This window comes from Schistocerca cancellata, chromosome 8 (genome assembly GCF_023864275.1).
Source record: "Schistocerca cancellata isolate TAMUIC-IGC-003103 chromosome 8, iqSchCanc2.1, whole genome shotgun sequence".
Taxonomy (NCBI): Eukaryota; Metazoa; Arthropoda; class Insecta; order Orthoptera; family Acrididae; genus Schistocerca; species Schistocerca cancellata.
Window position 1 is genome coordinate 311,737,275 of NC_064633.1, and position 15,777 is coordinate 311,753,051.

The following is a 15,777-nucleotide window of genomic DNA, read 5'->3' on the forward strand; positions in this document are numbered from 1 at the left end:
ATCATCTCTGTAGTTAATCTCTTGGTAAAACATATACTTTTTATGTAAAAAATAAAAACAACTGTTTTTGGATTCACACATGTTTTCTGCTGTGCACTCTTTTTCATTCAGTTCTGAGGAAACCTTTGTAAAAAAACTGATTTTTTCACATCTTATAGTGTGACATCCTAGCTTGATAATGAACTGGATTTCTTAGAATGTAGTTACTGGCCAGTTTATGTTTGGTGGGCTTTAGGTCACAGATTGCTGATTGCAAAATGTGGCAAACATATCAAAATTCTTTTTAATAGTGGAAGGAGATTGATACTTATTTTCATTCTGGAGAAAATATGTGAGATGTAATGGACAATGAAGGAAAATATAGATTGCTACTTACCATAAAGAAGGCATATAAGTTGCAGACAGGCACAATTAAAAGCACTTACACAAAGCTTTCGGCCACAGCCTTCATATGCAAAAAAGAAACACACACCATTCATACACACATGCAAGCACACCTCGTGCACACATGACCACCATCTCCAACAGCTCAGGCCAGAAAGCAACTGTCACTTGGGATGACAGCAACGATATGGAGGTGGTGAGAAAGGGGAAGGGATAGTAGTGTACAAATGGGGGGACTGAGGAAAGCTGTCTGGCGGAGTGTTCAGGGACTAGAATGCCGACAGCCATGGCACCAGGACGCTGTGGGGCAGGGAGGTGGGGAAAAAAGGAGAGGAATGGAGAAAGGCAGGCAGATGCGTTGGCAGAGGTTGGAAACAAAGAGGCTGGGAGATGAGAAAGGGGAAGAGATGATAGGACACAGGTGATGGAAACTGTTGGGTGGAGAGTGTGGGATCAATACGTTATCATAGGTTGAGGCTGGGATGATTATGGGAGCAGAGAATGTGTTACGAGGATAACTCCCATTGGTGCAGTCCAGAAAAGCTGGTGATGGAGGGAGGATCCAGATGGCTCAGATGGTGAAGCAGCCATTTAAATTAAGCACGTTATGCTCAGCTGCTTGTTGTGTCACAGGTTGGCCTACTTTGCTCTTGGCCACTGTTTGGCAGTGGCTGTTCATCCTGGTGGACAGCTGGTTGGAAATCATAACAACACAGAAAGCTTGGCAGTTGGTATGACTACCAACCGGCTGTACACTAGGACATATTGTCATGGGCTCTTTCCATTTCTTCAGATATATTGTCTACTCGTACTACACACTTCTACACCATCAATAGTGACTGATATCATTTTAAATCCAGCAATGTTTCTTCTGAATACTCCTCAAGCTGCATCATATACTACTTTGCATAAGTGAACAGTTGTAGAAATACTATCCTAGGTTTCTTAATTTGTAACCATTATTTGTGTACGCACCACTTTGGATAAAGTACCATACTAAGTGGTCTTACAAAAATTAAATTTTCATTGCGGCATTTTTAACGCCATTCACACTCTTTGGACTCATTCCGTAGAATTCATAGAATTTTTTGTGTTGAGACTCCCCAAGAGAAACTGCAGCCAAACTACGTTTCATATAATCATCTTGAGGTTGAAGCTCTTTTGCCCATGTCTGCTTTACAACTAGATTTGTTTGTTTGTTTGTTTTTGGAGGAGGTCCACCTTGAGCAAAACACAGTTTTATCTTTTATTTGTCAGACATGATGCTGATACTTTAGTGAAACATGTCTCGGATATAAAAGGAAAGATAAAATTTTGTTTTGCTCAAGGCAGACCTCCTCCAAAAATAAATCTATATGTTTGGTATTTATAGCATTGTAAAGATACATCCAGTACTTCCTTTTCTTTTTCAATGTTTTGAGCTGTAAATAATGATAAGCCATGATAACGCCTTCTTCAGAAGAGCTCATGACTGCAACTGAGACTGACACAGAAGTGTGATTCATGCTGTCCTGTTTCTTGTCATGTAACGAGTTGCATATCAATCATCCCATAGTCCCAGTAGGAACACGAGTGTCTCACCGATAATAAGTTCGTATCACGGGACCTCCACTGCAATGTTTCGTATCATCTCAGTGCCTAAGATTTGAATAAATGGAGAGTTTATCTCCTATTCCATAATATACTAGGTTTTTAATAATTGTGTCATGTAACATAGAACCAAGTGCTTTTGCTCAGACCTATAAAAGTTGCAGAAATAGTCAGGTTTCCGTAATAAGCCCTTAAGTGTTTTTATCATGGTTTCAATTGCTGTTAGAAATGAGAGGTGAGGCTTAAAAAAAGTGATGGCTTTGTTGCTTTTAAAATAATCGTATTTGTGAAACTTTACTTTCTTTTAGTGTATAACGTATTCAACCAGCATACAGGAATGCAGACAGACATCACTTAGCTGCATTCCCATAAGTTGTTTGAATTATAAACTTTTCTTTTAAGTATACAGTTTTTATTATATTCAATATGGTGGTACCAAAGATATAAGTCTGCAAGTACTTGGAACTTTTCTAAGCATTTTTATGATTTGTCATTTTGGGGGAGGAAAAAGATCTTCATATAATATTCTGTTTGATAGCAACTGCAATTTGATTTTGTTTGTTGTATATTTTACAATGAATTTACTGAATCTATAATAGAATTGTATTTTCTAACTGTGAAGTCAACTTATTGATTTACAGATACTATTTTAAGTGAATTGTGATGAAGAAAATTTCACACTACTTGTCTGTCCTGCTTCAGCAACTACTTACCAGACCACGGTCATTAATGTGCAACATAAATACTATGTATTCCTGGTAGCATAAGTTCTATGTATTCTTGGCTCACTTCACTGCTACACGTTAAGCTATATGAACAAGTCATTGTAATGGAAATGAAGAGACTGAAATATCATTTAAGTAAACAATTTAACACTCAGGCTGTTCACTACAGTGCAGATAGAATGAGAGTTGTATTTTACTACTGAGGTCATGCTACAATAGAGGAGGAGGTAGTATTTCATGAGTACCAGCCTTGTTGCTGTGGACAGTGTCATATCTACTGCCAGCCAGTTTTGTAGCTCTTATGAAGGATGATAATAGTAGTCATCAAAATACAGAATATTTACTCAGAATTGCTACAGTTTAGACATTGAGAATAGTTATTTGTAATATTTATGCTGGCAGTTGTAATAAAAAATCCTCTATCTAATATTTTGCTTCAGTTAATATGTTTACCTCTTCATTTCACATTGTAAGTACATTGTTAAAATTACAAGGGACAGAATAACAGGCTACTTTCCTTCAGGTTGTGAAATTCATAGTACTTAAAAAATAGAAAACAGTAATCTTGTATCTGAGAAATAAATGTTCCTCCTTGAGGGAGAAAAGAGGGACTGGCTGTGGAAAGCTGGGAAGAGGGCATGGGGACAGATCGCTCAGCCACTAGGTCCTCCTGTGAGGATGAGGACAGGGAGAGGCAAAGATGAAAGAAAATGTGTCAGAGATAGTAGAAAGCCAAATATATTAAAATGGTAAGTGCGTGCTGTGCCAGCTTCATTTGAGAGATAATAATTATAAGGGATGGTGTGAGAAGTAAAGAGGGAGGAAGAGAAATGAAAGATGAGAAGAATAAAGCAATTTAGAAATCAAAACAGAGAGAGCGAGATTACATGAAAAAAGATTGAGTGTGTTTGTTAATGGAGGTTAAGCCTAAGAGAGTATAGAAATTAAAGAGCAGATTAACATTTCCATGTTTGGGAAAATTAGTATTTCGGTAGGGATCTGAAAGGCATGTATTTATAGCGGACACCTCCAGTACTAAGGTCATCTAATGTCTGGAGATGGAAACATGCTGTCAAACATATCCTCTTATAATGCCACTATCCTGGACCTACCTGTATTAACACACCCTTCCTTCTTATTACAGAATGGCAGAAATTAATTACTTATTTGCCAGTTTTCCTTTCTTTTTTAATTTAATTTCTTCACTTCAACATTTCTTTTTCTTTTAAGTAAATTAGAATATTATGGTGTAACAGGAAAAGCTGTAGAATGGTTCAAATCTTATATCTCTGGCAGGAAAGAAGGGGTGTTATCAGGAAAGAGACATGTATTAAGCTATCAGACATCATCCAACTGGGAACTAATTACATGTGGGGTCCCACAAGGTTCCATCTTAGGGCCCTTACATTTTCTTGCGTATATCAATGACCTTTCATCAGTAACATCACCAGATGCTAAGTTTGTTTTGTTTGCTGGTGATGAAACATTGCAATAAATAGCAAATCAAGTGTAGTCTTAGAAAGACTGGTTCCTCACCAATTCACTGGTTCCTAGCCAATTCTTTGTCACTAAACTTTGAAAAAACACACTACATGCAGTTCAGAACATGTAAGAGGTGTCCCACAAGTATATGCCTAACATATGATTACAAACAGATAGAAGAATTGGACAGAGTTAAATTCTAGGGATTACAGCTTGATAATAAATTCAACTGGGAGGAGCACACCACAGAACTGCTGAAGCGTCTAAACAAATCTCTATTTGCAACGTGAATTCTCTCAGGCATAGGGGATTTAGAAATGAAAAAGCTGGCATACTATGCTTACTTTCACTCCATAATTTCATATGGGATTATTTTTTGGGGTAATTCACCAAGCCAAGCTAAAGTTTTCCAGGCACAAAAACGTGCAATAAGAGTTATGTGGTGTGAACTCAAGAACATCCTGCAGAGGCCTCTTTAGGGAACTAGGGATACTAACTACTGCTTCCCAATATATTTACTCCTCAATGAATTTTGTCATTAAAATATATATCACTTTTTCAAACCAAGAGTTTAGTTCATTGAATCAATACTACAAATAAGAATAATCTTCTCAAGGATTTAACGTTGCTTACTCTTGTACAAAAAGGTATGCATTATTCAGGAACAAGCATTTTCAATAACTTTCCAGCAGCCATAAAAAGCTTAACAATCAATGAAATTCAGTTTAAGAGAAGCGTAAAGGATTTGTTGGTAAAGTACAATCTAACTTCTGCACCACTTCAGTGCAGTAATGTGTTTATTGTAAATAAGTATTGTAATAGTTCTATTATATGTTTATTACCTCATAAATAAATAAACTTTTTTTAAATTTTACATTCAGATCTTAGTAAATGAGTGTTGTAAAATGATTCTTTCATATAGTGTTCATTTAAAAAAAAATAATTAAAAAAAAAAACAATTCCACTTGGGACCATTGGTAGGTACATTAGCTTATTTGTTTTAGTTGTAAATATTTATCATGTATTATTGTTTTTATGACATGTTCTACATCCTGGAGGACTTCTTCACAACAGATCAATTGGAATTAAAGTAAATCTAATCTAATTTGATTTTCTTAACTGCATTATTCTTTTACGCATTTCATGTGTCTTCTTTTCCTAATCCAAATTTACTTCTCACTCTTCCTGTTTATCATCTCTCAACTGAAACAAGCACAGTGCCTATCAGTGTACTACCTTTCACCTCCTCTCTGACTTGTTCTTTCATCTTTGCCTCCCATCTCCTCACAACAGGTGGACCCCTCCCGACCAAGAGTTGTGTGACCTGTTCACCAGCTCCCTTTCAAACCTTCAGCCAACCACTCTTTCTACTATGAAAAACAAACATTTAGTTGCCAGATCTGGGGTTACTGTGTTCTAAGTGTTTCTGTTAGCTGTATGAGGAATTTTTCCTCCTATAGATGAGATCTGGCCTATTGTTCTGCCTTTTTATAATGGTAACAGGTCCCTCAACTGAATTTTTTGTTTGATTCCTGTAAGTATGTTGACTATTTGAAATTAGGATTTAGGATTTCATCACTTCTTGTATCATAGATTCAACTTCACTTTTTATCAGTTTTATTTGTAGGAAAATGTTTGCTTAAATGCATGTTGCCTCTCAAGCATTTCTCCTGTACTAACATGACAATGTACCTTTGTTCCAGAAAATGAAGTATTTCAGTTTTTTGTAAGAGCTCAAGATCGAGGAATGCCTTCTTTATATGCTGATGTTCCAGTTGATGTGTTCATTATGGGTTCCCAAGATGTAGCACCAATGTTTGAGAGGAAGGATGACAACTTCTTCCTTCAAGAAAGTTCTCCACCAGGTAGGTCATGTATTTTCTTCATACAGGCTTTTTAAATTTTTTGTACCTTTAAGTCGACATGCAGCTATACTTAGATCAGTGACATTAGTACTAAAAAACAAAAACAAAAACAGAGGAGAAGAAGAAGAAGGAAAAAAAAGGAAAAAACCTAACTCTTTGCAACCAGTGTCAATTTTGTTAGTTGGATGATTTATTTATACATAACTAGTTTTGCCCATTAGCATATCTTCAGATAGTGGAATACGTTTATAATATTATTTCACGGATTCCTCTGTAATATATTAAAAATCAAAGGTTGTGTGGAAATGGAACCACTCATCTGTAGGTGATTGATGCATGGCACATGTACACACCTAATGGCACAGAGATGTTGTGCCAAAAATCTGTATTGTCATCCTGACAGCTGATAAATACTCATTACCTATGAAAATCTGGGATCACTTCTTATTTTAAAATCTTTTTGCATAGAATGTAGCAGCATTTATATACATTCAGTGGTCGTAGTAGTAACAGCAGTTGCTGAACGCGCAGGGAGTATTAATTATGATATCTGATAAGATATGTGCAGAAGAACACGGCAGAAAAAGGGGTGGGAGAAGGAATTGATAAAAAAAAATTATACAGATTCAAAGTAACCTTCCTGATAATGCCACAATGCTACACAAGTTTACAAACAGTAAAGGATTAAAGGTACAATTGAGTCACCGAGCAGTAGACTGGCATAAAAGAAAATGCCACCCATTACACATACATAAATCTTGCAACCAAATATAGAAGAGGGGTGGTTTAGAGTAGAATGGGAAGAACTAGGAGGAGGAGGAGGGGGGGGGGGGCTTATGGGAAAGGAAAGTGAAAGCTAGGAGAGGGATAGGTAGCAATTGAACAGGGTAGACGTGCAACATAGATGATCTCTCTCCTGCTTACAAAACCTACTTGTGGTACAGAATGAAGTCTGCAGTTTTGGGGAGAAAAGGGGTGGGGGACGTGATAGAACACAGGCAGGAAAGAACCAAGGAAGGTAGGAAAGTGTGTGTGTGTAGCTTAATGAATAGATGGATCAAATTAGAGTGGAGTAGATGATGCGGTGGCACTAGGGCTAGTGGTGATTCAGCACAAATGAATTATATTTTCAAGGGATGTGCTGTTAGGACAATTCCCATCTAACAATTTTGAGAAGTTGCTGATACTGAGGGAGGATGAGACATTCGGATGGTATGGTTTGTGAAGGAGCCATAGGAGATGAGCCCGATGTTTTTAGAAGCATGATGGGCCACTTAATGCATAAATTTACTCTTGTGCCAAAGTTTGGTGTGAGGATTCACTGCGACGTTTCATTCCCATATCATTACCAGATAATAAGCATGTTTTGTTTGTGTGTTGTACAAATGTTCTGTAAACAGAAAGTACTCATTTAGAAAGACCTGTACTGAAATCTTTATGGTTATTAATAAATAGTTTCCAGCCAATTCATTGTCACTAAACTTTGGAAAAACTTACTGTAAGCAGCTCAGAATGCTGCAAAGGTGAACACCTAGCACATGCACAAAATACCAGTAGAAAAGAGTGAAAATATTGATGTCTTGGGTTTATGACTTGACAGTAAAATTTAGATTAGAGGAGCACAGAACTCCTGGAACACACAAACAAACTTTTTGTTTGCAATGCAAATGTTGTCAGACATAGGTGAGAATTACTGGCATTTGGTGCTTATTTTTAGTTTGTAGTTTCAAATGGCATTCTATTTTTGACATAACTTAATAAGACATGCTAAAGTTTTTTTGCACTGATCAGCCAGATCATTATGATCACCAACCAACTATTGATATAAACCTGTCCAAGCGATAGCAGCATGACCTGGCAAGGAATAACTGCTAATCAGACTCACACGTGGTGCATATACTACCAGTGAGCATGCTGTCCGAGTGTAGAATGGGGAAAACGTGTGAGCTACCTGAATTTGACCGAGGGCGGGTTGTAATGGTCCGGAGGCTCAGCACAAGCATTTTGGAAACTGCACAACTTGTCATGTGTTCAAGGAGTGGTGTGGTGAGCATCTTCAACACGTCATGAAACCAAAGTAAAACAACGTTGAGACATGGTGGGGTTGCACGGCTGTCCCCCATTACAGATGTCAGACATCATAAGCTGTGAAGACTAGTAAATCAGGAACTGTGATGGAAATAACATCAGACTTACTGCTGGGCAGAGAACAAGTGTGTCTGAACACAGAGTGCACCATACACTCCTAACAATGGGCCTGCTCAACCGTCTGCCCATGTGTATGCCACAGACGACAACCCATGCTTGTGGCAATGTTAACACCATGACATCGGCAACTATGACTGAAATGGGCAAGCGGCCATCAGCACTGGACACTGGCACAGTGGCAGAGCATTGCCCAGACTGATGAATCCCACGATCTTCTTCCAGAAATGTGACCCTTATTCAGGGACATAATTTTTTATTAACTTGACAGCAATAATAAAAAGTTTGGCTACTACTAAAAAATAGATTGATAAGAGTCTAAAAGGCATATTTATTGGTGATCAACTCCTCCCAGTCCAAGTAAGATGATGTTGTTGTTAATACACTGGACTAATGTTGAGGAGGACAGTGGTTCAATTCCTCTTCAATATCATTTACCGTGGTTTCCCTATATCACTCTCGGCAAATGTCAAGATGGATCCTTTGAAAAGTACATGATAAACTTCTTTCTACAATCTGAACCTGCGCTCCATCTCTAATGACCTCATACTTGATGGGACATTATCTCCTAAGCCACTTTCCTTCCATTTTCTTTATTATTGTTATTATTGCCTGGTACAATAGCTCGGGAATGATCTTACACATTTTTATGTATAATAATAGTTTGCTACTCACCACATAGAGGAAGTCCTGGACAGCACAAAGGCACATTTAAAAGTAAGCTGTCCAGTATTATTCACCTATCGGACAAAGTCCTTCATCAGCAGAAGAAATACACATACATTTTCATACAACCATAACTCACACACACATGGTCACTCACATCTTTTGTCACTCTGGCCACAATGCAGAGAAAATGATCTTGGTTGAGGTGGTTCATGCTGGTACATAAGAGGGAGGGGAAGAGGTAGCAGGAAAGGTATGTGGGAAGATGTGTATTGCTGCTTGTGGGAGTGTGCAAAACTTGGCAGGAATGGGATGATCGTAGGCTGGTGGGTGAAGAATGGAGGCTTTGCTTTGCTCAGTGCTGAGGGGTGGGGGTGATGGGAGGATAGAGAAACAGAGAAGGGGAAGAACTACAAGGTGTTTCAAAAAGAACTTTACAATTTTGAAAATTCATATAAATTAATTCATAGTACCTACAAAGGTGATTGTAGTGTCAATTTGTAGGGAAATGCATCAAGTTTTGTTTTGTGTAGTTCGCTAGTGCTGAATCACATCGTAAGGAGCGCTAGTGGCAGTTGCATTAAAGATGGCTGCCATTACTGGACCTGAGTGTGCTAGCTGTGTGTTTTGTTTGAAGAATTGAAGTCAGTGACAACAGTTCAACATAATTTCTGTACAAAGTATGCTAAAGATCCTGCTAGTATGCCAACAATTTATGAGGGGCGTAAATGTTTTGTAGAAACATGGTGTTTGGTAAGACATGGGAAATCATCACGTCATCCGAGCACATCTGACGATGTCATAGAGCAAGTGAGACAATTTTTTGTCAACAGTCCTATGACATCGACCAGGCATGCATCTCGTGAACTGCAAATCCCACATTCGGCTGTTTGGCATGTATTGAGAAACCGTTTGCATTTGAAACCATACAGATAGCTGATTATACAAGCAATAAAAGACACTGATAAAATTGCTCACAAAAACTTCTGTGCAGATATGTTAAATCAGTTACATGAGGATGAACGTTTCTTGGACAAAATCATCTTTTCTGACAAGTCGACTTTGCACTTAAGTGTCAGGGTTAACGCACATAACCGTAGGATATGAGGCAGTGAAAAATCTAGATCAAACATTGCAACATGTTCGTGATAGTCCTAAACTGAACGTTTTTTGTGCATTGAGCAAGAACAAAGTGTATGGCCCCTTTTTTTCTGTGAGAGAACCATCAACGGGATAGTGTGCCTGGATGTGTTACAAGAATTTTGGATAACACATATCAATGAGGATGACCAAGAACGAAATGTTTACTTCATACAAGATGGTGCACCATCCCATTACCTGGTTGATGTCTGGGATTTTCTCAGTGACCGCTTTCCAGGTCAATGGATTGATCGTGATGTGCCAATTGCATGGCCCCACATTCCCCAGACCTGACACCACTCAATTATTTTATGGGGATTCATCAAGGATATTGTGTTTGTACCTCCTGTGCCGGCTTCTCTACTTGAACTTAGAGCAAGAATTTGCGCCGCCACTGAACAAGCTACATTTGCAATGCTACAGTGAGTTTGGGAGGAAACTGACTGCCGATGGGATGTGTGCAGGATAACCAATGGAAGCCACATACAACATCTTTAGTTCAAGGTAAAAAAACTTGATGTGTTTTCCTACAAAATAACACTACACCCAGCTCTATATCTTCTTTCATTAAATTTATATGAATTTTTAAAGTTGTAAAGTCCTTTTGAAATGCCCTGTATTCAAGTGCACTTGGGGGGGGGGGGGGTGGAAGTGAGTAGAAAGGAAGGGGATGGAGGCAGTTGGGAATAGGGACTAGCAAAGAATGAGGCAGGGGGTTATAGAAATGAAGGATATGTTGTAGGGAAAGTTCCCACCTTCACAATTCAGAAAACCTGGCATTGGTGGGAAGAATCAAGATGGAACAGGCTGTGAAGCAATTGCTGAAGTCAAGCGCATCACGTTGGGTGGCACGACTGGCAAATGAGTGGTCCAACTATCTTTTAGCCACAGTTTGGCAATGGCCATTCATGCAGACAGGCAGCTTTTTATAGGTCATGACCATATAGAATACTGTTCAGTGTTTGGAACTAATTTGGTAGACCACATGGCTGCTTTCATAGGTGGCTTGGTGTTTGACTGGGCAAGAGTTGCCTGTGAGATGCCAGGAGGTCGTGGTAATGGGAGAGTGCACAGGACAGGTCTTGCATCTAGGTCTATTACAGGATTATGAGACATGAGGCAAGGGTTTGGGAGTAAAGGTGACATAGAGACAGTCATGGATTTGTGTAGATTTGGTGGGCAGCAAAATAACACTGTTGGCGGGGTGGATAGGGTAATGAGAAGGATATTTCTTACTGTGGCAGTAAGAGAGGTAATCAAAACCCAGATAGAGAATGTGATTCCCTTCTCGTGTCATGGATGGTACTGAGTTACAAGGGGGGGTTTGCTCCTTTGTGTGTTGTGTATGTCCAGTCAGTGGGTAGGATATTTACTTGTGAAACAAAGCATTGAGATCTGTTTCTGGGCAAGATTGGGAGAGTAATTTTGCCCTGTGAAAGACTCAGACCCTCACAATTTTTAAAGAATACTCACCACTGCAGACATGATGATGGCAAGTACTGACTAGGCTTTATGAAATGGGTGGCAGCTTGAAATTGAGATGTTGTTGGTGATAGGTAGGTTTGATAAGGACAGAGTTACTAGTAGAACCATCTTGTGAACTGGAGGTCTACATCGAGCAAGGCGGCTTGTTGGCCTGAGGGGTACCGGGTGAAGCAAGCAGGGGAGAAAATGTTACTGTTTCCAAGGAATGTGGATAGCATGTCCTCACTCTCAGTCCAGATCATGAAAATGCCAATGATGAATCTGAGCCAGGTGAGGACTTTTGAGATGTGAGGATTCATCTAGATGGCCTAAGCATAGTCTGGACTATGATGGAGACACATGGTTGCCCATGGATATACTCCAGATTTGTTTGTATATGATGGCATTGAAGGGGTGAGGATATAATTGGTGATTGTGCCCGTGAAGTATGTTTGGTCTCATTTGAGTGTTGAAAAATGTAGTGTTCAGTGACACCAAAACCATGTACAGTGGAGTTGTTGATGTAGAGGGAGATGGCATCAATCATAACAAGTATGGCGCTGGGTGGTAAAGGGACAGGAGCTCTGGAGAGACAATGGAGGGAATGGTTAGTGTCTTTTATATAGGTAGAAGATGTTGGTCCACAAGGACAGAGATCCTCTCTATGGAGAACAGTATTCAGCCACAATGGGACATCTTAGGTTGTTGGGAGTAAGCATTTTAAGAAGCATCTACAAGGGAGTAATCTACAGAGTGGTAAGGGTAAGGAGACAGGTAGACACAGGGGAGAGGTTCTGTGAAATCCAGGGAACTGAGGAGGGACTGGAGACCATGCTGGATTTCTTGAATAGTATCACAGTGGCAAGCCTTGCATGCAAAGATTTCTGAAAGATGCCAGCGAAGTAATCCCTGTGGTTCAGAACACTAGTGGCGGAGCCCTTGTTGGAAGGTAAGAGTATAAGATCAGGATCATCTTTTAGGTGGTGAACTGCAGTTTGTCCTCCAGACCTGAGGTTGGTTTCCATGCTGAGGTATTTGGGGAATGATAATGAGCCAAGGTTTATGATTAGTAAATTCTGGAAGCTTAACAGAGGTTGACTCTGGTGAAGTGTGGGTGGACCACAATTAGAAGTGGGAGTAAACTGAGTGAGACTGGATTCAATATGATTTTTGGTTGTATGATAGACAACACTGATAGCAAAAAAATTTGCTACTTTAGGAGAGAAGACTATAAGGTCTTTAACAAGCCCAGCATCATTACATTTGGGACTGGTGCAAAAGGTAAGGCTTTTGGAAACTGCTGAAACTTCTGTGGGTCTTATGATTTTGTTCATAATTGTCTTATTAGTCTGTTTAAGCTTTAGTTTCTGTAGGGTGGCAGGGGGGAGTTTTTGAGAGTGTGACAGATGTAATAGATCTACAGGACAGGTTTTGATGGCTATGAAGGGTTGTTGAGGAGGTACGATAGGGGCCATTGTGGTGGTGGTGGATAGTAGTAGCCCAAGCTGAAAGTATGAGGTGAATTCATAAGATAATTTTCTGAGGTGGTGGTGTGCATGCTGCTCTAGTTCCTGGAGGGAAAAGGTTTCAGGCTGAGAGCAGGATGATTTTACAAATGCAACAGAGACAATGCAAGGAGTCTTGGGCCCGAGTTACATGGTTTTGCAGGACATCAGTGATGGCTATGCTCTGACAGAACTTGAACAGCCATTTTGGAAGGATGAGTTGCAGCCAGAGATGTATAATTTAATGGTCAGGCCATTTGGGGGAAATTCCATGAGCTAGTTAAGAAGGCAGGAGCAATATGTGGGGCTGAGTTCTGGCTAGGGGAAAGGACACTTTCCTGCATTGGCACAGATGGAAGGAACAAGAATCTGTAGTGGAGGATAAAAACATTTGAAAATACATGTGAATATCTTAAAAACTCATGAAAGGTTAAAGCAGATGAAGTACAGTAACAAGGGATGAAACCAGATTAATTAGAGGAAAAAATGAGATGAAAACAAAATTAGATTGATATGAGGAGAGGGTGAAATTAAAGTAAAAATAGAAATAAAGAGATGCTAATTGTGTGAGGGTGCAGGTTTGTTGGTAAGATAAAAGTAAAGAGGAGTAGCGGAGGTCGGCGAAAATGATTTGGGTGAGGTTAATATGGTGCATGCAGGGGTAGAGGGAGTCTCTCAGGGTATGAAATGTGAGAATAGAATTATGAGTGTCAGGCAGGACCAGGAGAACACGTGAACATATGCATGGGTGAAAGGAGGTGGTGGGATCAGTTTGAAGGTATATCTTTACATGTTTCTGAAAAATTATGTGTTAATTAGTAAATGATAATATGTTTAAAATAGTTTGATTTCCATGTCCTTGAAACTTTTCCATATAAGATCTGTGGAAGGAACTGTTATTGCAAGAACAAATGTGATTTATAGAGAAACGTGTAATGTACAGTGATGTCCAAATTGTGCATAGCACTGAACATATTGACTGGACAACAATAATACAGTTAAGATCAGGCTGAGCACTCATTTATGATCACTTAAATAATACATTTCTTTGGTGGCTCACCAGAGGACACCCAGGGGACCAACCCAGGCAGCCTCTATAAGCAGACCAGTGAACTGCATGGATGCACGATTTCTGAAATCGCATGTCATGAGTGAAGTTACATCATTCCTCCCTTCCAGGGCTAGGAAAACCGAGTACAGAAAAGCACTAGACACAGAAATATGCATGGTACAGAAAAGCACTGGTACTGAAAAGCACTGGTTCTTTAGCAGCTCTGATACTGTGAAAAAAAAGCATTGATATCTCAAAGCAGTGAGATTATGAGTCACGCAAACACCAATGAATGTGCTGACATCCATTTCAAAAGATGGCAAATGTGGCTGCTGCAGCATGTGGCAGGCAAGCACCGGCAATTAGGGGCAGAAATGATGAGGGACTGATTTGGTGTGTCTCCCCCCCCCCCCCCCCCCCCATCCTCTCATGAGACACCATAGGGCAGGACCAGTGATGGCATCTCCATGGTGATGTCCTCATCGAGTTTGGCACTGGAGGCAACAGTAGGGGCATTGGAGACGACGGTTGCACAGGACTTAGCAACAGAGATGACAGAGGCTGCGGTATCAGGTGCAGCAGGTGCTGCACAGGCGATGGCAGTTGAGAAATGGGAGCAGAACCGCAGACAGTGACCTGCCAGGCAGTGACCCCCACTGCGGCATGAACCAGACTGTCTGTGACACAGGAACTGGCATCTGCAGGGTGGGGGGGGGGGGGGGGGGGGGGCTCTGGACTCATGCAACTGCAGCTGGTCAAAGTAACAGGATGTCTGCCTGTCAAGCGAGTGGGGAAACAAGCCCACAGGACCATCCTGTTGCTGAACACAGTGTTTACGAGAAGTGATAAATTGCATAATGTCCCCATCTATGCCCCGGTCAATACATATGACAGTAGGACAAAGCTTTGGTGTGAGAGGTCTTCCAATGACTGACATGCAGAAGCCACAGTACATTACTGCATAAGGAAGCGATAATCACAATCCAGGGAGCAGCATCTTCTGTAGCAAACAAAGGAACCCCATCAAACACAAAAAGGTTGTGCTGGAGGTAGAATTAATCACAAAAGAGATCTGAGGCATGGCACAGGGGTTTTTCCAGCCAACCGTGCTGCACCAAAGAGAGGACCCATATAAGTACGGGATCCGTGGCAACAGCCGATACTATTGTGGCACTAGTGATCAGAAAACCATTGACTGCATTCTGGTTCTCAGTATTGAAATAGAAATAAAGCAACTCATCCTGATCAAATGCCGGATCTGGCCCAATCAGAAGGCAAGATAAGGCATTGTCGTCGGCGTTGGCGTGTTGCGCCGTCAGCCGGTAATGGAGCTGGTAATGATAACAGGAGAGGAATCGAGCCACTGCTGCAAATTATGTGCTGCCGTGTCCAACATAGAAGCCGAAGGGTTAAAAAGAGCAACCAATGACTTGTGATCCATGATTAAATAAAACTTAGAACCATACAAGAAGACTTGAAAATTCTTAAGGCCGAACACAGTCATTAAAGCCTTCTTTGCAATCTGAGAATACCACTGCTGAGTGGGAGTTAAAGTCTTATAAGCGTAAGCAATGGGTCCTTCAGACCCATCTGTGTATTTGTGTGCCAATACTGCACCAAGACTGTGCTGAGAGGCATCTGTAACCAACACGAGATGCTGACCAGGCTGAAAAGTGGCCAAACATAAGGGAGATTGAAGC

General features: G+C 40.3%; 1 protein-coding gene across 1 annotated transcript in view; it reads left to right on the forward strand.

The window, feature by feature from the left end:
- Positions 1 to 15,777, forward strand: part of LOC126095266 (fat-like cadherin-related tumor suppressor homolog) — an 892,347-nt gene that overhangs the window by 812,729 nt on the left and 63,841 nt on the right. The window contains exon 27 of the mRNA XM_049910026.1: positions 5,885 to 6,046. Coding sequence (XP_049765983.1) covers positions 5,885 to 6,046 — 162 coding nt within the window. The remainder of the gene's footprint in view (positions 1 to 5,884; positions 6,047 to 15,777) is intronic.